Source organism: Nerophis lumbriciformis, linkage group LG03 (assembly GCF_033978685.3).
Source record: "Nerophis lumbriciformis linkage group LG03, RoL_Nlum_v2.1, whole genome shotgun sequence".
Lineage (NCBI taxonomy): Eukaryota > Metazoa > Chordata > Actinopteri > Syngnathiformes > Syngnathidae > Nerophis > Nerophis lumbriciformis.
Genome location: NC_084550.2, coordinates 40,665,129 through 40,687,492, shown reverse-complemented (window position 1 = coordinate 40,687,492; position 22,364 = coordinate 40,665,129). Strand labels below are relative to the sequence as shown.

Here is a 22,364-nt window from a genome sequence, read left to right as displayed (position 1 = left end):
AGAGAACTTATAAATGGAATTGCAGTCATTCTACTTTTAACAGTGTGCGAGGGGGTGATGTTCACTTCATGGTCATGTAACACACACACACACACACGTGTTTGCAAACCAACAATTCTGTCCTCTAATCTGACGAATGACATTGCATTGTCAATATGCACATGCTCTTTCCCCTATTTTCTCCAAAGTAATGATTAAGCCGTGCTTCACCTCTTGGGGTCACACGACTGCCTCTTTAAACAATATCTTTAGTTATACATGCACACATTCAAGTACCAGTCAATGCCCTGAGAATGCAATGACCTGGATGAATGACAATATTTACAGACCGACATGCACGCAGCAGCAACTCCACTACTCCTAAAGGGGAACTGCACTTTTTTTTTTTTTTTTTTGCCGATCATTATGAAAGACATGAGGACAGATGGATTTTTTTTTAATGCATTCTAAATATTAAATAAACGTAAATAAAAGTGGAGCCAATGGGAGGTCCTCTATTTCGCCCATTAAAATCTATTAAATAACCATTCCAAAAACGCCAAAAATACTCAATTTAAATTTTTTGACTTGAATATTAACAAGTATTAGTGATATTGTTATTATAAGCGCTAACCCGGCAAACTAGCGTGGCCGTGATCACTACTGTGTGTCCCAATGTTTACATCATCGAGTGGTTGCTGCATTCTTGCGCTTCCCTGCTCCTTGGAAATTTATTGTAGATCATAAATCATGCATCTCACCTGGACAGAAGAAGTCTGATGAGGTAGGTTCATAAGTTGGTTCACTTTGACAGCCATTTATGGCCCGGAAATGGCGAGAAAGACACTATGACCTTTTAAGGGGAACTGCACTTTTTATCTGATCACTCACAATCCTTATATAGGACAATAAGCACACATATATATATATATATATATATATATATATATATATTTATTTTTATTTTTTTAATGCTTTTTTACTCAGTGGTCTTGTGGTTAGAGTTTCTGCCCTGAGATGGGTAGGCTGTGAGTTCAAACCCCGGCCGAGCCATACCGAAGACTATAAAAATGGTACCCGTTACCTCCCTGCTTGGCACTCAGCATCAAGGGTTGGAATTGGGGGTTAAATCACCAAAAATGATTCCCGGGCGCGGCCACCGCTGCTTCTCACTGCTCCCCTCACCTCCCAGGGGGTGATCAAGGGTGATGGGTCAAATGCAGAGAATAATTTCGCCACACCTAGTGTGTGTGTGACAATCATTGGTACTTTAACTTTACTTTAACTTTAACTCCTAAATGAACATTAGCAAAAGTCAGCTAACAATTGAGCCAATGGGAGTGCAGTCTCCCTTTTAATATCAGAGTATTATTTACACGATCTCCCATTGCCTTGTCTGCAGTCTATGCGATCAGCGCAACTTGTAATAAGACACTTATTCTTGTCATTTGTGTTTAGGTGACGGCCGCTACTCTTTATTAGGACAACCTCTCCAGTACAGTCTGTGCCCTCCTAGCCTCATGCATGGCCAGTCTTCATACAGTTCCCATCAGGTCAGTAGACCCTCAACTTCCTCACCTTTTTTGTTAATCCAATTGTTTTTCCTCTTCCATCAAGATCTCATCTAATTGTTTGTCGCCACCTAGTATCCTAACTGTAATATTTCAATCATACTGCTCCGTGTGCAGGGCCACGGCGTGATGAAACTTGGTGCACGAGGGAAGAAGCAAACACTCAAATCTGCATCCACAGATCTTGGCACAACAGATGTTGGTGAGTTTGTTTGGTTTTATGTTTTATAAAATAAGCTTTAGCGTTGAGTTAACAGCATCACTTTGGGCCTATTTTACATATCATATTTTTCAACACTTTAAATCTCAAAGATTCCACCAAAAGTGTATTGTGCAAAATGTAGCCTTGATGCTGGAATTTAGACTTTTTAAAAGTACTTATAGTAATCCTTACTCTGTCTTCTTAATTGAACAATAATGCAGCACATTTGTCAATATCAACAAGTGTGAAATAATTCTAGTTGCATATGACTTACACATACAAAGTCTTCAAGGCAGGAGCATATTATTAAGTATCCAGTAACAAACTTGTCTGCATCATTCAACTTGCTGTGTTAATTCATTCATGTGATGATTTTTTTTCTACATTTAAAACATTTCCTTGTGGTCTACATAACATGGTCAAAATTGTGCATAGATTATTTTTTACAGACCGTCTTCAAGTTGCTTTCTGACCGTCCCTTCATGATGCACCGTTTTTGAGCAGTCTTATTTGTCTGGCTCCACTTTGACGCGTCTCCTCCCTGCCATCTTGTTGTAGTTTATAGCGCTTCCATGCCAAGTCCAGTATTTCCCCCAGCTTGCCAATATACTTGGGGCGTTGTGGGCGTGGTCAATATGACATCATCATACAATTTGCACAACCGTCGATGATGCTAATATTTTCTATTAAAAAAAAAGGCTAACATAATTAACTTATATTTAAAAGCAATCTGTGCTATTAGTAATTGGTATTAACATAATGTTTTGTATATTCTATTGTTTTGCTTGGTTTTTATAATTATTGTTATTGTACAATGTAAAACAGGTCGTATACCTGGTCTTATAAGCAGGGCAAGCTAATATTCAGCTATTGTCTAAACATGAATACAGTCTCCAATAATAGGTACAATATATTAGGATGCTAGATTTTACAAAGAAAGTCACTTAAAAGTAGAGATGTCTGATAATGGCTTTTTTTCCGATATCCGATATTCCGATATTGTCCAACTCTTAATTACCGATACCGATATATACAGTTGTGGAATTAACACATTAATATGCCTAATTTTGTTGTGATGCCCCGGTGGATGCATTAAACAATGTAACAAGGTTTTCCAAAATAAGAGAACAACTTCAACTCAAGTTATGGAAAAAAGTGCCAACATGGCACTGCCATACTTATTATTTAAGTCACAAAGTGCATTCTTTTTTTTAACATGCCTCAAAACAGAAGCTTGGAATTTGGGACATGCTCTCCCTAAAAGAGCATTAGGAGGCTGAGGTGGGCAGGGTTGGGGGAGGGGTAGCGGGGGGTGTATATTGTAGCGTCCCAGAAGAGTTAGTCCTGCAAGGGGTTCTGGGTATTTGTTCTGTTGTGTTTATGTTGTGTTATGGTGCGGATGTTCTCCCGAAATATGTTTGTCATTCTTGTTTGGTGTGGGTTCACAGTGTGGCGCATATTTGTAACAGTGTTAAAGTTGTTTATACGGCCACCCTCTGTGTGACCTGTATGGCTGTTGACCAAGTATACTTTTCATTCACTTGTGTGTATGATTGGGCCGGCACGCAAAGGCAGTGCCTTTAAGGCACGCCCCCAATATTGTTGTCTGGGTGGAAATCGGGAGAAATTTGGGAGAATTGTTGCCCCGGGAGATTTTCGGGTGGGGCACTGAAATTCGTGAGTCTCCTGGTAAAATCGGGAGGGTTGGCAAATATAACTGGGAGACGCAACTGCTCTGTACTTCTCCCAACGTCCGTGTACCACTCCGTACCGCGGTGTTTTAAAAAGTAATATATTATCCTTTTTGAAACCGATACCGATAATTTCCGATATTACATTTTAAAGCATTTATCGGCCGATCTCTATCTCAGATACAACTGGACAGCACAGTTATCATAAGAAGCTCATTAAAACAATTAAATTTTATCCATCCATACATTCATCTTCTTCCGCTTATGAGGTCAGCAGCCTAAGCAGAGAAGCCCAGACTTCCCTCTCTCCAGCCACTTCTTCCAGCTCCTCCTGGGGGATCCCAAGGCCTTCCCAGGCCAGCTGGGAGACTTGGTCTCCCCCCGTGGGTATTCGGCGTGGCCTCCTACTGGTCGGACGTGCCCTAATCACCTCCCCAGGGAGGCGTTTGAAGGACATCCTGACCAGATGCCCCAACCACCTCACCTGGCTCCTCTCCATGTAGAGGAGCAGCGACTTTACCCTGAGCTCCTCCCGGATGACAGAGCATCATACCCTATCTCTAAGGGAGAGCCCCGCCACCCGACAGAGTAAACTTATTTCGGCCGCTTGTACCCGTGATCTTGTCCTTTCGCTCATAACCAAAAGATCATGATAATAGGTGAGTGTAGGAAGAAAGACAGACCGGTAAATCGAGATCTTTGCCTTCCGGCTCAGCTCCTTTTTCACCACAACGGACTGATTCAGGGTCCGCATCACTGCAGACGCCGCACCAATCCGCCTGACGATCTCACGATCCACTCTTCTCTCACTCGTGAACAAGACATCAAGGTACTTGAACTCCTCCAATTGAGGCAAGATCTCCTCCCCAACCCAGACTTGGCACTCCAACCTTTTCCTGGTGAGAACCATGGACTCGGACTTGGAGGTGCTGATTCTTGTGTTAAATGGAAGTCATGTGCAACGTTCCCCCTAAGGCGCGCGCCTGCGCAACTGCGCACTGCTCACGCGTCCTTTGCACACGGCAAGTCTATGCCACGCACAAAATCAAATAAAAAAATAAGCGCATAACAATTTTCAATGTAACTGACAAGCGGCCACGACAGAGAAAACAGTTTTTGTCATCACTGTTCAATTATTGTAATGTCTGTCGAGATGCTTTAAGGAGGACATGGATTCCATCGATCTCTTTATTGTCGTACATAAACAAATTTTACATCGAACAAATCTGGTCATTTTCTGCGGTACAAACCAGACCAAAACCAACTTTGTCATCTGTCATATCAACAGCAGCCGCTCGCTCTTTCTCACTTGCCAACACATGCACATATGGCACTTAGCCACTGATGCGTTTACAGCCACACAAAAAGTCGGACAACTCCAACACCACATATAATGTGTAATTCCAGGTTGTTACACTGTGATTCACCAATCAAATGTGTGCTTATTCTAGTGTCATTTATGAAGAATAGAGATGTCCGATAATATCGGCCGATAAATGCTTTAAAATGTAATACCGGACTTTATCGGTATCAATTTCAACCTCCCGATTTTCCCGGGAGACTCCCGAATTCCAGTGCCCCTCCCGAAAATCTCCCGGGGCAACCATTCTCCCGATTTCCACCCGAACAACATTATTGGGGGCGTGCCTTAAAGGCACTGCCTTTAGCGTCCTCTACAACCTGTCGTCGCGTCTGCTTTTCCTCCATACAAACAGCGTGCCGGTCCAGTCACATAATATATGCGGCTTTTACACACACACACAAGTGAATGCAAGCATACTTGATCAACAGCCATACAGGTCACAATGAGGGTGGCCGTATAAACAACTTTAACACTGTTACTAATATGCGCCACACTGTGAACCCACACCAAACAAGAATGACCAACACATTTCGGGAGAAGATCCGCACAGTAACACAACATAAACACAACAGAAGAAATACCCAGAACTCCTTGCAGCACTAACCCTTCCGGGATGCTACAATATACTGATGTTGCTCACAAGTGCTCCACTGAGTGCTCAAGGAGTTTCTGCGTTTGCTCACCCACATGAACAATTAGAGGGAACATTGGTCATGTGACTCACACATGCACTTCCTGCGCAGGCTTAAGCGAGCACTCCCGAGCCATCGGTCCTCACCACCTTCTGCCAGGTGTGCTAACCAGCAGCATCTCTTTGCGGCACCAGAGCAGCAACGCCTCAGACAAACCCCGCATTTTCACTGGATGCGGGACAGACACTGTCTGTTTACATTAGAGTCAATGTGTCAGTTTCCACCGTCTCTGGTGCCGTTCTGCATCCCTGCGCTAAATATATGCAGAGCTTCTATATTTGCCAGACAGCGCAACACGGCAGATCAATCTAGCCACAATCTGCTTGTGTGGGACAGGAAGTAGAGCACAAAAGAAATTATCCAGATTACTTTAAAAAAAATACATATATACTCCGTGTTCAAGGCGGATTGTATTTTACACTTTGAAATGTCGTAATGGACAGGGACGGACACAAAGTGAACTTGTCAAACGTTTTCTGACATCATTTTACCTTGGTAACACAAATGGATGAGGACATGCTGATTCTGGAGGTCGAAAATCAAATAATCATTTTACAGGCATATCCCGGATAACCATATGGGGTCCAGTGTCAAAAACCAAGCCAAGGGAGTCGTTAGGGGGAGTTAAATGAGATGTGTGTGTGTGTGTGTGTGTGTGTGTGTGTGTACACAGTGCTCGTCAGGGATGATGTTACCTTTGTGTTGTTGCTGACCTACTCAGTGGCCTTGTGGTTAGAGTGTCCGCCCTGAGATCGGTAGGTTGTGAGTTCAAACCCCGGCCGAGTCATACCAAAGACTATAAACATGGGACCCATTACCTCCCTGCTTGGCACTCGGCATCAAGGGTTGGAATTGGACGTTAAATCACCAAAAATGATTCCCGGGCACGGCCACCGCTGCTGCCCACTGCTCCCCTCACCTCCCAGGGGGTGAACAAGGGGATGGGTCAAATGCAGAGGACAAATTTCACCACACCTTGTGTGTGTGACAATCATTGGTACTTTAAACTTTAACTTAACTTGCTTGCTACAACAAAAAATATATAAAGTAGTTGTTGTCTTTTCCATGAGTCAAGTAAAGGCTGTCACAGAAGCCCACCTGGACTGCAAAGCTGGAGACGAGAGTATTGCTGTTCAACATACTGTATCTCCAATGACAGTTTATTTTTGCTTCTGCTCCTCTGAAAAGACATAAAGTGTTTGTAGTTTTTGCTTGACTACAACTCCCCTTATCAGGTGAATGCATGGAGATTCGCAAAATCTCATAAAAGTTGCAGCTGTTTCGATGCCCAGCAGAGGTGCAACAGTGTATATCACACGGTGGTGGGGATTGGCGGATGACGGCGCCGTTCAGGGGCCGTTACCCATCCAGTGAAAATCTGGGGAAAAGGGCAGTTGGAAGAGTGGTGAGAAGTGGCGAAAAGATGATTGAAGTCACACTGCCATCTCCTGGAGACCCGTCAGAACAAGCAGGGAGGACACTTCCCTCTTTTGCCTTGTGGAAAAAAGATACTTGTTATAAAACTGCAACACTTTTTATCCAAATGCCATATAAAATCCTGGAAATAGAAACATTACGTAACAGTGCAATATTATATTTCATCATGTGTTTTATTACTGTTTCATAGTATGTTTATTCAACAATAGGAGTGTAACTGTCAGGTTCAAACACTGATGACATCTATTATACAAGACAACAAGCAAGGAATTAAACAGAGACAGAATTAAATTTGGCTCAATTGAGGAGAAACGCGTACACCTGTACCCTTGCAGACAGTGCCACCACGCTCTGACAAAAGATTGTACGCCTCCTCTTTTATTTGGAGCTGTTTCTAAGGAAGAGGGGTCGTAAACTGCCATCGCCTTTGATTACAAACAGTTCAAAGAAAAGGTCGTAAAACAGTTCAAAGAAGATTTGCCTGAAGCTTGGGCAGGTCCTGCTTTCTCTCCGCTTTGTAGTTCTCGGGTCAAGACAAAATCTTTCTGTGGATTACAATACATCAAAGAAACAGAACACCTTCATGTTGCTTCCCATCCTACACAGTGGAGTTTTTACAAGCCTTCTTCTTGGTAGGATCAAAGACAGCTTTTGTCCTCTCGCCGGGAACTCATGGCAACACAACGTTTTGTGATAACTTAGATACAATTATTCTGACAGTAACTATCCTTTTTTTTATACTGTTTTTCTGTCTTATTTATGGCATTTTCCATCTTTTAAAACTACATTTTAAAGCTGGTTTAATTTCCTTAAGATGTTAATGTTTACGTGTTTTTTTTATCATGACTTTAAAATTGTACGTAATTTCGTTCTGCCGTGCAACTCACTTAAAACAAATGTCTCAATGACAAATAATAAATCAGAATTTAGTATCAAATCAAACATTAAAAAGTGTGCAGAAGAGATCATCAATGATATGAACTTAGGGGGGCTGTTTGCAATTTGCTCACAATTACATTTTTCAAAGCAAACAATGTAACAGGAACACCACTGGCTAGCTTATGTTACTGTTAGTGGTTGTTTAATAGAACATATGGATTTTAAAACAGTTTATATTTTTCACAATTACTAAGTTTGTGTAATATTTTTTACTGCCCGAATAAAATGAAGCAAGGAACAATTTGCAGTCATGTTGTTATGATAGAATATACATTCAATGACAGCTAAAGTAACTAACCAAATTGCTACCATTAGCTAACAACACCCAAAGTGTGTTAGGTACGTACGTAGTTACGTCATTACGTTCCACAAGTCGTAAGAGGGCGGGATATAACAATGGAAAGTTAGCGCCCTCTCGACATCTGTGTAAATGTTGCAAACAGCCCCAGGTTTCTGAGTGAGGTTCGTAAATCGAAAAGTTTATATAGTGAAGCAAATGTCTCCATAAACAATGTAAATATGAATACTGGGTTCCAGCCTCGACTTGTACACTTTGAACACAATATAAAGTACAATACAGTAGTGTATATCAAACAAACATAACACAAGTTTCTCTTTATGAACAAGCTGAACTGTGCTGTATGCGCTGCTCTGCCAACACACGCACACACACAGAAGTCCCTTTGGCGCCTTCATAAACCATCAGAAATCACAAAAAATTGTTAACAACCATATTGCTACAAAAATGGACATTTAAAAAAGTTGAATCTACCCACATTAACATCTGTAAAGCTAAAGTCTCATCACAATTAAAACTTGCTGTAGTACAAAACCTGCTTCGTCTATTCTTCCATACTTGCGAGTGCCATTAATGTACTCCTCACAAGCGATTCTTCCTTCCTTTCCACGCTGGTCTGTTGAGTTTTTGGGACTCATATTGAGTTGGCAAAATGCAAAAAAAAAAAAAAACACAGAAAAAAATGCACACAAGCTAAAGGACAGATTTGTGATTTGTGCACTGCAATGTGCAGCAAGAGACGTGGAGGGCTACGCCTCCTTACTAAAATGATGTGCCTTGCTTTTTGCCTGCAGGTGGAACACAAAATGACCGAATGAATCGTACGTACACAGAGACATGGATCGCATACGGTTGTAGAGTTCGCAAATAGAGGCGTTTGCGAAATCGAGTTGTTTGTGAAATCGAGGTTCTACTGTAGTCCAATTCCCTGAAAATCTTCATCTCCTCTGTGATCTCATAGTTATGCTCTTGCAAACCAAGGATGGCGATCTCAAAGGAATTCTGTGCTGCTCTGTGGCATTCTCGGATTTTCACAATAAAATGACCCACATGCAATGTACAGTACAGGCCAAAGGTTTGGACACACCTTCTTCTCATTCAATGTGTTTTCTTTATTTTCATGACTATTTACATTGTAGATTGTCACATCAAAACTATGAATGAACACATGTGGAGTTATGTACTTAACAAAAGAAGGTGAAATAACCGAAAACATGTTTTATATTCTAGTTTCTTCAAAATAGCCACCCTTTGCTCTGATTACTGCTTTGCACAGTCTTTGCATTCTCTCCATGAGTTTCAAGAGGTAGTCACCTGAAATGGTTTTCACTTCACAGGTGTGCTTGAATATATAATATATATGGTCCTAATATTACAAACAGCTCCTTTCCCAGGAAGTGGGTCAAGTAAACATGTTTGTTTTATCCCATTTTCAAGTCGCAGGAGTTCCTCTAATGTTATTTCTTCCAAAAGAGAGAGACTATTTTGGAGGGCAATATCCGTCATATATACATTCGTATCTGTGTTAATAGAACCCAGTTGGAGCTGGGATGTGTTGTCTTTAATCTCCTTTTTATTAAGTTTAATTTTCTTAGTAAAAAATTGCGTAAAGTCACCAGTACAGGCCAAAAAGTTTGGACACACCTTCTCCTCATTCAATGTGTTTTCTTTATTTTCATGACTATTTACATTGTAGATTGTCACATCAAAACTATGAATGAACACATGTGGAGTTATGTACTTAACAAAAGAAGGTGAAATAACTGAAAACATGTTTTATATTCTAGTTTCTTCAAAATAGCCACCCTTTGCTCTGATTACTGCTTTGCACACTCTTGGCATTCTCTCCATTAGCTTCAAGAGGGTAGTCACCTCAAATGGTTTTCACTTCACAGGTGTCATAGTTTTGATGTGACAAACTACAATGTAAATAGTCATTAAAATAAAGAAAATGCATTGAATGAGAAAATGTGTCTAAACGTTTGGCCTGTACTGTATTTGAATTCAGTTAGGATGTTCTAGGGCAGTGGTTCTTAACCTTGTTGGAGGTACCGAACCCCACCAGTTTCATATGCGCATTCACCGAACCCTTCTAGTGAAAAATATATATATCTTTTTTTTCAAATTCAAGACAAAGGTGCACAAAATGAACCATGCGCAAACACCACCTTGTTCAAAGAACAAAACCAACACAGTGCATGAACTCAAAACAAATTACACACCTGCAAATCAGTGTTACTTCTGCTGTTGCCGTATCTATAATACGGCGATAGGGAGAAGCTTTTATTTACACGATGAGTCGGATGTGTCTCGCCCTCCGCGGCGGAGGTTCCGCCGAACCCCTGAGGCCGACTCACCGAACCCCTAGGGTTCGATTGAACTCAGGTTAAAGGGGAACATTATCACCAGACCTATTTAAGTGTCAATATATACCTTGATGTTGCAGAAAAAAGACCATATATTTTTTTAACCGATTTCCGAACTCTAAATGGGTGAATTTTGGCGAATTAAACGCCTTTCTAATATTCGCTCTCGAAGCGATGACGTCACAACGTGACGTCGCATCGGGAAGCAATCCGCCATTTTCTCAAACACCGAGTCAAATCAGCTCTGTTATTTTCCGTTTTTCGACTGTTTTCTGTACCTTGGAGACATCATGCCTCGTCGGTGTGTCGTCGGAGGGTGTAACAACACGAACAGGGACGGATTCAAGTTGCACCAGTGGCCCAAAGATGCGAAAGTGGCAAGAAATTGGACGTTTGTTCCGCACACTTTACCGACAGAGATGGCAAGAATGTGTGGATATCCTGCGATACTCAAAGCAGATGCATTTCCAACGATAATGTCAAAGAAATCTGCCGCCAGACCCCCATTGAATCTGCCGGAGTGTGTGAGCAATTCAGGGACAAAGGACCTCGGTAGTACGGCAAGCAATGGCGGCAGTTTGTTCCCGCAGACGAGCGAGCTAAACCCCCCTGGATGTCTTGGCTCACACCGTCCCGAAGATGATCAAGAGAAGAATATCGACCCTAGCTTCCCTGGCCTGCTGACATGAGGGTATGTCTACAGAATATATTAATTGATGAAAATTGGGCTGTCTGCACTCTCAAAGTGCATGTTGTTGCCAAATGTATTTCATATGCTGTAAACCTAGTTTATAGTTGTTAGTTTCCTTTAATGCCAAACAAACACATACCAATCGTTGGTTAGAAGGCGATCGCCGAATTCGTCCTCGCTTTCTCCCGTGTCGCTGGCTGTCGTGTCGTTTTCGTCGGTTTCGCTTGCATACGGTTCAAACCGATATGGCTCAATAGCTTCAATTTCGTTTTCGCTACCTGCCTCCACACTACAACCATCCGTTTCAATACATTCGTAATCTGTTGAATTGCTTAAGCCGCTGAAATCCGAGTCTGAATCCGAGCTAATGTTGCGAAGGGATTGCTGTTCTTTCCGCCATGTTTGTTTGTGTTGGCTTCACTATGTGACGTCACAGGAAAATGGACAGGTGGTTAAAATCAGGCACTTTGAAGCTTTTTTTAGGGATATTGCGTGATGGGTAAAATTTTGAAAAAAACTTCGAAAAATATAATAAGCCACTGGGAACTGATTTTTAATGGTTTTAACAATTCTGAAATTGTGATAATGTTCCCCTTTAAGAACCACTGTTCTAGGGGCTGGATGGAAACTTTTAGGGAGGCTAAATCTGGCAGAGAAGGTTCAAGCCTGCTAACGTGTCTCTTCAACTCTCCTTGTCTCAGTGGTGAGTCGAGTACTTGAAGTAACGGATCTGCCAGAAGGGATTTCCCGTCCAGAAGCTGAAAAACTCTTCAACCAGCTGTCTATGTGCGGCGCCAGGATCCAGTGGCTGAAGGAGCCTCAGGGAGGGCGAGCGGGAGCCTGCGGACCCTCGGGGTCGGGCGGCCCCATGACCTGCATGGGAGCGGTGAAGGGTGAGGACCCTGCTCACCTGTACACGGTGGTGGCCGTGTTCCCCAGCACCATGGCCGCCCAGAGTGCTTCCTTCAAACTGAACAACAGTGCAGCTAGCCTCTTCAAACTGAGAGCGGCCAAAAAGAACTACGACCTGCGTGTGCTGGAGAGAGCCAGCTCTCAGTGAGACTCTCATGCTGGTCTTGGTGTACAATTATAAAGAAAAAAAAACGTGTCAAATGTATAAAAGGGAAGAAAGTGTGACTCATGAGGTGGTCGGTGTTTGCTTTCAATATTCTTTTGTCCTTTGTTTTTAATTGTTTTGTATTCATATAGCAGAAGAGCACACAAGCATGTGTTTCACCTGAAGTGTGTGCTGCCGGCATATTGAAACAAACATGTACAGGTAAAAGCATCACACACACACACACACACACACACACACACACACACACACACACACACACACACACACACACACACACACACACACACACACACACACACACACACACACACACACACACACAGGCAACAGGGTGACGAGCACATAAACAAGCCAAAAGACACTGGACAGTCCACCTCAATGAAAGCTTTTCTTCTTCCTCACCTTCTTTTCTTCCAGCGCCGACCATCCTGCCCATGTGGCATATTTATACATTTTGGTACGTCTTTCATGCTGTTCCTCTCCTGCACTCTTGTTTGCCTTACTGCTGTTGTGGGCTTCTGTATTGCGCTGTTCTTTTTTGGGGGAGGCAGGGACCTCAATATATTTATATAAGTGATGTAAGGAATAAAGAAATCTATATATTAAGTGATTTTTTTTCTCTCTCTCTTCCTCCCCGAGTGAAAATGTTGGCCTTTTTCTTTGTCCTTTTCTCCTTTCCTCTTCATCCCTCAACCTCACTTCTGTCCTTTCCTGCAACTTCCCTCCACTGTGTTGGCTTTTTTCTGTTGACAGCTGTGCAGAAAGTATCAGAAAATGTAGTTGAAGTGCACAATGATTGCATATGTCTACTGTAAATTTTATTTAATCTGTTATTTTTGGTTTGTTTTTAAAAATACAAAAGTTGAAAAAATCAATGAAAACTGTTGTATTGTTTGATTAGTTTCCGCCTGCTGCTTTTCCATTGCAGGCTGTTGACACAGCACAAGGATGCTGGACCCTCCTGGAGAAGCACCGCTACCTCATGGTACCAATTTAGTGGAGAGAAAAGGGTAACACACTGCACATGTTGACGTCCTGGAAGTGTGGTTGTTTGAAGTGTGTTAAAAAAGTATTAAAAAAATGTAGTTGAAGTACACAACTTTTGCATATTTTTACTGCAAATTGGATTGATTTTATTTAATTCACTGATGTGGATGGTGGCTGTTCCAGGGGCCTCTTAAGCTTGTGTATGCACAAATACCTACAACACTTTCCTAGCAGATATACTCTATTTCATACGGTTAGCTCACTTTACTTACATTTAACTCACTCTTCTCACATTTAAATTTAAATCAAATGTTGACTCTTCATGTTAAATCCAAAACTAAATGTTAAATGTACACTATGTTGCCAAAAGTATTTGACCACTTGCCTTGACTCTCATATGAACTTGAAGTGCCATTCCGTGGAATTGTCCAAAATGTTTTGGTATCCTGGAGCATTCAAAGTTCCTTTCACTGGAACTGAGGGGCCAAACCCAACTCCTGTAAAACAACCCCACACCATAATTCCTCCTCCACCAAATTTCACACTCGGCACAATGCCGTCTGAAATGTAGCGTTCTCCTGGCAACCTCCAAACCCAGACTGGTCCATCAGATTGCCAGATGGAAAAGTGTGATTCATCACTCCAGAGAAGGCGTTTCCACTGCTCTAGAGTCCAGTGGCGACGTGCTTTACACCACTGTATCCGACGCTTTGCATTGGACTTGGTGATGTATGGCTTAGATGCAGGTGCTCCACCATGGAAACCCATTCCATGAAGCTCTCTGCGTACTGTACGTGGGCTAATTGGAAGGTCACGTGAAGTTTGGAGCTCTGTAGCAACTGGCTGTGCAGAAAGTCTTTGCACTATGCGCTTCAGCATCCACTGGCCCCTCGATGTGAGTTTACGTGGCCTACCACTTGGTGGCTGAGTTGCTGTTGTTCCCAAACTTCTCTTTTCTTATAATAAAGCCGACAGTTGACTTTGGAATATTTAGGAGCGAGGAAATTTGGATTTGTTGCACAGGTGGCATCCTATGACAGTTCCACGCATGTAGAAACAGTCTCCATGCCTAAGTGCTTGAGTTTATGCACCTGTGGCCGGGCCAAGTGATTGGGACACCTGATTCTGACCATTTGGGTGGGTGGCCAAATACTTTTGGCAATATAGTGGAAGTACTAAATATAAATGTAAATATTAAATCTAAATCTTGAATCAACCTAAATGTTAAATATAAGTGCTACATATAAATGTAATACATTTTAAATCTTAAATCAACCTAATTGTTAGCACTAAATCTCTCGCCAAGTGTAAAAATTAATATTTCTAAAATGCCAATTTGAGGCCTCTTATCCGCAGAACCCCGCCCACGTCTTTGCCTCTCTGTGCACGACATGCCTACATCTTTCTTACTGTGGAAGAAGGAAACATGACAGATTAATAAAACATTTATGCCAATGAAGTTGCATATTATAAATGGTAGTTCCTTAAAAAGTTTCGACATAAACTTGCCCCTCTATTATTGGTCATGTACAATGAATGATTTCAATCCGGCAGCCTCCCAGAAACACTTAACCAAGCGTCAATTCCTCTCTTGGAAAAAACAAAGATCCATCTTTGTGCACTTTGTATCGTCCTCTTAGCCTGTTGAATGTCGATTTTAAATGAGTCTAAACTGTTCGCTTAACATCTTGACACTCTTCTCCCTTCTATTAATAGTGCAGGTCAAACCGTGTTCATACGTTATAGGCACTCTTTTTAAACATTTAATTGGGTTCTTGACGTATACATTCCAGAAATACAATTAAACACTTGTTAAATGTTTTTTCTCCCCAAAACAAGTAGCCCACTATATTATGCATGTATACAGTACAGGCCAAACATTTGGACACACCTTCTCATTCAATTTGTTTTCTTTATTTTCTATTTACATTGTAGATTGTCACATCAAAACTATGAATGAACACATGTGGAGTTATGTACTTAACAAAACAAGGTGAAATAACTGAAAACATGTTTTATATTCTAGTTTCTTCAAAATAGCCACCCGTTGCTCTGAATACTGCTTTGCACAGTCTTGGCATTCAAGGTTTAAGGGGATGTGCAATATGTGCACTCGTATAGTTAGTCACCTCAAATGGTTTTCACTTCACAGGTGTGCTTGAATATATAATATATATATGGTCCTAATACTACAAACAGCTCTTTTCCCAGGAAGTGGGTCAAGTAAACATGTTTGTTTTATCCCATTTACAAGTCGCAGGAGTTCCTCTAATGTTATTTCTTTCAAAAGAGAGCCACTATTTTGGAGGTAATATCTGTCGTATATACATTCGTATCTGTGTTAATAGAACCCAGTTGGAGCTGGGATGTGTTGTCTTTAATCTCCTTTTTATTAAGTTCCATTTTCTTAGTAAAGAATTGCATAAAGTCACCAGCTGAGTGGGTGGAGCTACTGGGAGTCCCTTGTTGGGTTAGTGATTATACTGTACTGGACAAATATTTAGGATTGTTTTTGTTGAGGCGGATAAGATTGGAGTAGTAATTCGCTGTAGCTAAGGTAAGCATGTAGGTTTATAAGTTATTAAACTTAATAACTTATTATAATAAGTTTTTAAACTATCACTCCATGCTTGATGGAAAACCAAGTTTAGTCGCACGACATTTGCGTTCCAGCTGTCTACATGATAGTTTAAAAGCTCTAGTTTCTTCTGTAAACCATGGGGTACGCCTTTTAGGGGCCTTTTTTTAGCTTTAGCGGTGCTATACTATCAATGGTGTCGCGCAGGGCATCATTAAAGTTATTGAGGTTATCTATAGAGCCCACACAATTTGGGAATGGCACCATTACTGAAGGCAGTAGGCCAGCAAGAGTCGTAGTTGTGAGAGCATTAATGTTGTGGCTACTAAAGCAGTGGTTATTAGTAGCTTGTTGACAATGAATCAGAACTTCGAATTTTATAAGGTAATGATCGGACACTACTTTAGTTTAGTACCATAACTTTGGAGATAGTGACACCCCGGACAAGGACTAGGTCTATCGTATTACCGTTGCAATGCAGAAGGAGAGGTAGTGGTGTGACAGACCTCATAGTAAGCACCTCAAATAATTTATATTTATTACTAAGGTTAACGATTTAAATGTATATTAGTTCGATCAACCTCTTTTAAGGGGACGTGCAATATATGCACTCGTATAGTTCGGAGGAGATGCCTCATTAAGCGGAAAAAAATAATTTGGTTTTAGCCAAGTCTCACTGAGACCAATGACGTTAAGATTGTTGTCTCTGATGACCTCATTACCTAATAGCAATTTGGGAGACAATGATCTTATGTTTAAAAAGCCCATATTATAGGTAGTGGGCTGTTTTGAGGTATTTGTGTTAATGTTATCCGTAGTAGTGATATTAATAACGTTACGTTTATTTTGTGTAGTGCGCCTTAAATAATTTCAGTCACATCTAGGAATTGATATGATGGGGATCTTGAGATTATTTGCTTGGTGCTGCGATAAACTGAATGCGTCATAATTTGCCACCTCAGTAGAATGAATGTTCACCTCTGGCACAGTCACTACAGAAAAAATATTATGTGAGATGTGTATTATTCTATGAGAAATGCTATATGTGCAGGAATTTTCCAGCCTGGTGCTGGTTAGTTCTAGCTTAACTGACTCCTCACCCGGACTAACAGACTCTGTAATTGCCTGTGTCTGAGCTGGCTCTAGTGTAGTTAGTCAAGTGTGACTCAAACAGTAATCTATATTACTAGCTAGAGTGATGGCACCTTCCTGGTTAGGGTGAAGGCCGTCCCTCCTCAGCAAGCCCGGTTTGCCCCAGAAAGAGAGCCAATCATCAATAAACGTCAGTCCCTGTTCTCTACAAAAACTAGCCAGCCACTTGTTAAGCGAGACTAATCTGCTATACCTCACAGGCAGGGGGTCCGGGACAAGTACTCGATGCCTAGACATCGAGATTACAGGTCCTAGCTATGTTCCTCCTTGTAATCTCTGATTATCTCATCCTTGTGCCATTAAAGGCGACGTGTACAACTATGTTTGCGTACCTGGTGGTGCGATTAGCCTGTCGTACGTGTGTACTAGACCTGTTGCGAGTTAGCTCCCTAAGATTAGCTTCAATGTCAGGTACTTGGGCCCCGGGAATACACTTAATTATGGCTGGTTTACTAAGCTGTATGTTCCTGGTCAGAGCCGGCCCAAGGCATAAGCGTACTAAGCGCTTGCTTAGGGCCCCGCGGCCACCAGGGGGCCCCCAAAAGCAATTAACAAAAATTTCTTATTTTTTATTTTTTGCATGTACGAGTCTGACTGATGATTTCTAAATGATCAAAGATATATTATTGTACAAAAACACAATTTTAGGTCAACAGAGTGCTGCTGCTGATCTAGGCCTAGTGATTCTTCCTGCCTCTCTTTAAATGTAAAACTGCCTCTGCTGCACCTGTGACGTTTGCCGCCCGCCGTGCAATGCCAGTGCGCACTGGGCATCAAAAGCGCAGATAGAGGCAAAACAATGTCACAAAAAAGGACATAACCTTCAGGTGCAGAAAAAAGGAAGAAGAAGAAAGTGGAAGAGGAGAAAAAATGCCATGATAAAGGTATGTTTGCATGACTTGGTAATAAAAAGTTTATCAAAGAGATTTGTAGCTGTAATTAGCTTTAGCTAGGTGACGTTAGCTAGCTAGCAATATGTTTTTAGCATCAGGTGCTAGCAATATGTTTTTAGCATCAGGTTACTAGTGAGATATGTTGTTTGCACAAATTGTTTGCAGCAGAGCACGGTAATTTATTTGAGTAAAATAAACATTATTTTTTACATCAACTCATAAGTTATGTGAAACTTCCCCAGGAGCATTGTTAAAATACTTTGGAGGCACAGAATCAGCCCAGAGCCAGTCCACATCCTCAGGCTCAACTGTGAGTGATGAATCAGGTGAGGAAAAGACTGTTACGGTATACATTTAATTTCTTAGTATAAACATTACACTTGAAGGGAAATTAATATAGTCAAAGTATCTCATTAATATGTGTGCCTATATGTATGTATGTATGTATTTCATCTTAGGTCCATCTCCATCCTCTACAGTGCTCTCTCACACACCTCCACCCTCTGTGCCCACTGTCCCCTCCATGTCTGAAACCACAGCTGATTTATCTAGTAAGTTAACTGCAAAACACCCTTTGAACATTCTGAGATTAATAATTATGTCCAACAGTGCAATTTAATGACCTTATAGGTCCTTCTTTTTTAGTCATTGTCTTTCTTTGGTCACTTCCTCAGCAACTTCCACCACAACGTCCCCTTCACACCATGGACCATCATCAGCTCCGCCAGTTGACCCAGCTGAGTGGCCTTCTTTCCTCTCAGATTCAGACAGGACTGAGCAGGTGATCAGAGGACCACTGTCTATTAAGGAGAACTTTTCATTCCCCAAACGGCATGATGGCCGAAGTTTTCATTATCATTATACCTACAGACAGCTAGTCAATGGAGAAAAAGTCAAGCGTAGCTGGCTGACTTATTCAAGAAGTAAAGATGCAGTCTATTGCTTTTGCTGCAAATTATTTTCCAAAAAGTCCTAAAAACTGGCAGCCGAGGGACAGCTGGATTGGGTCAACATAGGTGCACTGCTGAAACAGCATGAAAACAGTGAAGATCATTGTAGCAACATGGTGAAATGGAAGGAATTTCCCTTGCGTCTTTCAAAGGGGAAAACTATTGAGAATTTAACTTCAGTAGACTGCGCTCTCTTTGTACAAAGTAAACATTAAATATGAACAATTAACTACAAATATAAACTAGTAATTAAAGACTAATATGTACAAGACTGATGAGACAAGATGACACTTTTACCGTAAATGCAAAGCTTTATCACTTGGACTGTTCAACCCCAGGCCACTCTTGTAGCTGAATGTTTTCTACATTTTAAGATTAGGAACCATATGTGGCACTCTGGACATCATTCGTTCATTCATTGGTATTATTTATGTTATAAACTGGGCCACCCCCATATCCTTATAAATGACATGTCATTTGTAAAGACATGCCAGGCTGACAATAGGATAATGTAAACAACACTGCCAGAGCCGCAATGAGTTTATAGTAGGTGTGTGAATGATCAATCAATATTATTGGCAGAAATAGAGGGCCCCAAAATCTAATTTTGCTTAGGGCCCCATGGAGGCTTGGGCCGGCACTGTTCCTGGTGATGGAGTCCCCTATGACTAATGTGTGGTGTCTGGTAGACTGGGGTGTAGGACTAGCTAAAGGGCTAAATCTATTATGAGTCTCAACTGGTTCACTGTGGCTAGTAGGCCGCTAAGGGCTGCTGCCAGCTGCTATTTAGACTTGCTTTGTCCTCCACTCTGTGCTGGATTATTGTCACTAATACTTGTCGTTCCAGCTCCTACCTGTTTGTAGTTTATGCCTGTATCCTGTAGCTGTTGGCAGCGTGCTGTTTTTTGTTCCTAGTTCCTGTTTGTTGGTTCCTGTTCCCTGCTTCCAGTTTGTTTGTTCCTGGTTCCTGGTTTGTGTTTTTTCTTTATTGTGGACAGAATTGCAGAGTCAATTATGGAACCCGCAGATGAGAATCAGATCCAGTCTCCTAACACGAATCCCGCCGAGATTGCTATGGCAGATTGGGTTGTACTTGTATAGCGCTTTTCTACCTTCAAGGTACTCAAAGCGCTTTGACACTACTTCCACATTTACCCATTCAGACTTAACATTGCTTTATCATTGATGGCCGATTAAAAAAAAAAAGCTTTGCCTCTTTTTGTGATCCCTCCCACCCATCCCTGTCCTGTGTTGGCTTCTCGTGGGACGTCTGGGATCCGTCCCTTGAGGGGGGGGGCTATGGGTGGCTGTGCAGCTGAGGAGGTACAGCTACCCCTCACACAAGTGGGTCTACAACAGACGCCGCCATCATCTCCGGTGAGTCTGCAACCTACGGCGCCATCATCTCCGGTGGACCAGCAGGGGTCGCCACCATCCTCTCCGGTGGACCTGCAGGGGTCGCCACCATCCTCTCCGGTGGACCTGCAGGGGTCGCCACCATCCTCTCCGGTGGACTAGCAGGGGTCGCCACCATCCTCTCCGGTGGACCTGCAGGGGTCGCCACCATCCTCTCTGGTGGATCTGCAGGGGTCGCCACCATCCTCTCCGGTGGACGAGCAGGGGTCGCCACCATCCTCTCCGGTGGACCTGCAGGGGTCACCACTATCCTCTCCGGTGGAGCAGCAGGGGTCGCCACCATCCTCTACGGTGGACCAGCAGGGGTCGGCACCATCCTCTCCGGTGGACCAGCAGGGGTCGCCACCATCCTCTCCGGTGGACCAGCAAAGGGTGCCACCATCCTCTCCGGTGGGCCAGCAGAAGGCGCCACCATCCTCTCCGGTGGGCCAGCAGAGGGCGCCACCATCCTCTCCGGTGGGCCAGCAGAGGGCGCCACCATCCTCTCCGGTGGGCCAGCAGAGGGCGCCACCATCCTCTCCGGTGGGCCAGCAGAGGGCGCCACCATCCTCTCCGGTGGGCCAGCGGAGGGCGCCACCATCCTCTCCGGTGGGCCAGCGGAGGGCGCCACCATCATCGTCTCCGGTGGGCCAGCGGAGGGCGCCACCATCATCGTCTCCGGTGGGCCAGCGGAGGGCGCCACCATCATCGTCTCCGGTGGGCCAGCACAGGGCGCCACCATCATCGTCTCCGGTGGGCCAGCAGAGGGCGCCACCATCATCGTCTCCGGTGGGCCAGCGGAGGGCGCCACCATCATCGTCTCCGGTGGGCCAGCGGAGGGCGCCACCATCATCGTCTCCGGTGGGCAAGCGGAGGGCGCCACCATCATCGTCTCCGGTGGGCCAGCAGAGGGCACCACCATCATCGTCTCCGGTGGGCCAGCAGAGGGCGCCACCATCATCGTCTCCGGTGGGCCAGCAGAGGGCGTCACCAACCTCTCGTCGGCCACGGATGTGGTCGTTTCATGGGCGACCGCCTCGCCAATTGCAGCGGCGTTCAACTCGCCGTCGCCACCTGACTCTTCCCCGCTGGTTGCGGGGACACTTGGCCTGGCGGCCCACCTCCTTGTCCTCCCTCCACCCTCCCGTGACTTTAGACTGTTTTTTTTTTTTTTTTTTTTTTTTTTTGGGGCGGGTTTTCTAGAACGTCTGGTATCCGTTATGGGAAGGGGGGCTACTGTCAGGCATGTCCCTGACAGTTTGACTATGTCTTAGTTTTTCCTCTGTGTTTGTCTTTGTTTCCTGTCAGCACTCTTATTTTGGTTATTTCCTGATTGTCTCCCTGAGTGCTTTTTCCCCTCAGCTGTGGCTGATTGGCACCGGGCCACACCTGGTGTCAATCAGCCAGCTGCTATTTAGACCTGCTTTGTCCTCCACTCTGCGCTGGATTATTGTCACTAATACTTGTCGTTCTAGCTCCTACTTGTTTGTAGTTTATGCCTGTATCCTGTAGCTGTTGGCAGCGTGCTGTTTTTTGTTCCTGTTTCCTGCTTCCAGTTTGTCTGTTCCTGGTTCCTAGTTTGTGTTTTTCTTTATATTTTGGACATTAAATTATGTTTTTCTGTACCAAGCCTGCCTTCTCTGCATCTTGGGGTTCGTCACCAACAAAACTTGACAATATTGTCTTGCGGCGTTTGTGTTTCTTGTGACCTTTCTCTGCAAACATAGCGATCCGCCATTTTGTTTTGACGGGCAAAGTAGACTTAACGTTTAACGTCCTTATTTTTTAAAGTGTAAAACTTCATATAGAGTCTGCTGTTCTTAAATCCGATGTGTTCCTTTTTCTAGTGTCGATAAAATCGATCGATTCCCTTTTAAAACGATCTTGAATCGATACCTATCTTTCGGGAGGCAAACTTGCTGAGCACAAATCCGTACACTTGAAATTTAGGAATATAAATCATTACACCCCTGCACGATGTTGATCAATTAGAAAGCCAGAATGGACAATGGCGCTGACAAACTATTGGAATGTGTTTGCTTCCCCAACCAAAAACAATCTACTATTCGGCTGTGGTCTTGACTGTGTCATGCCGTGAA

The 22,364-nt window shown here is 43.1% G+C and overlaps 1 protein-coding gene across 15 annotated transcripts in view; it reads left to right on the top strand.

Annotated features, from left to right (window-relative positions):
* Positions 1 to 12,637, top strand: part of r3hdm2 (R3H domain containing 2) — a 138,384-nt gene extending 125,747 nt beyond the window's left edge. For all 15 annotated transcript variants that reach the window (XM_061937740.1, XM_061937743.1, XM_061937738.1 and 12 more), the window contains 3 exons: positions 1,438 to 1,532; positions 1,668 to 1,752; positions 11,931 to 12,637. In XM_061937740.1, the coding sequence (XP_061793724.1) occupies positions 1,438 to 1,532; positions 1,668 to 1,752; positions 11,931 to 12,289 (539 nt within the window). In that variant the 3' untranslated portion in view covers positions 12,290 to 12,637. The remainder of the gene's footprint in view (positions 1 to 1,437; positions 1,533 to 1,667; positions 1,753 to 11,930) is intronic.
* Positions 12,638 to 22,364: the final 9,727 nt, after the last annotated feature.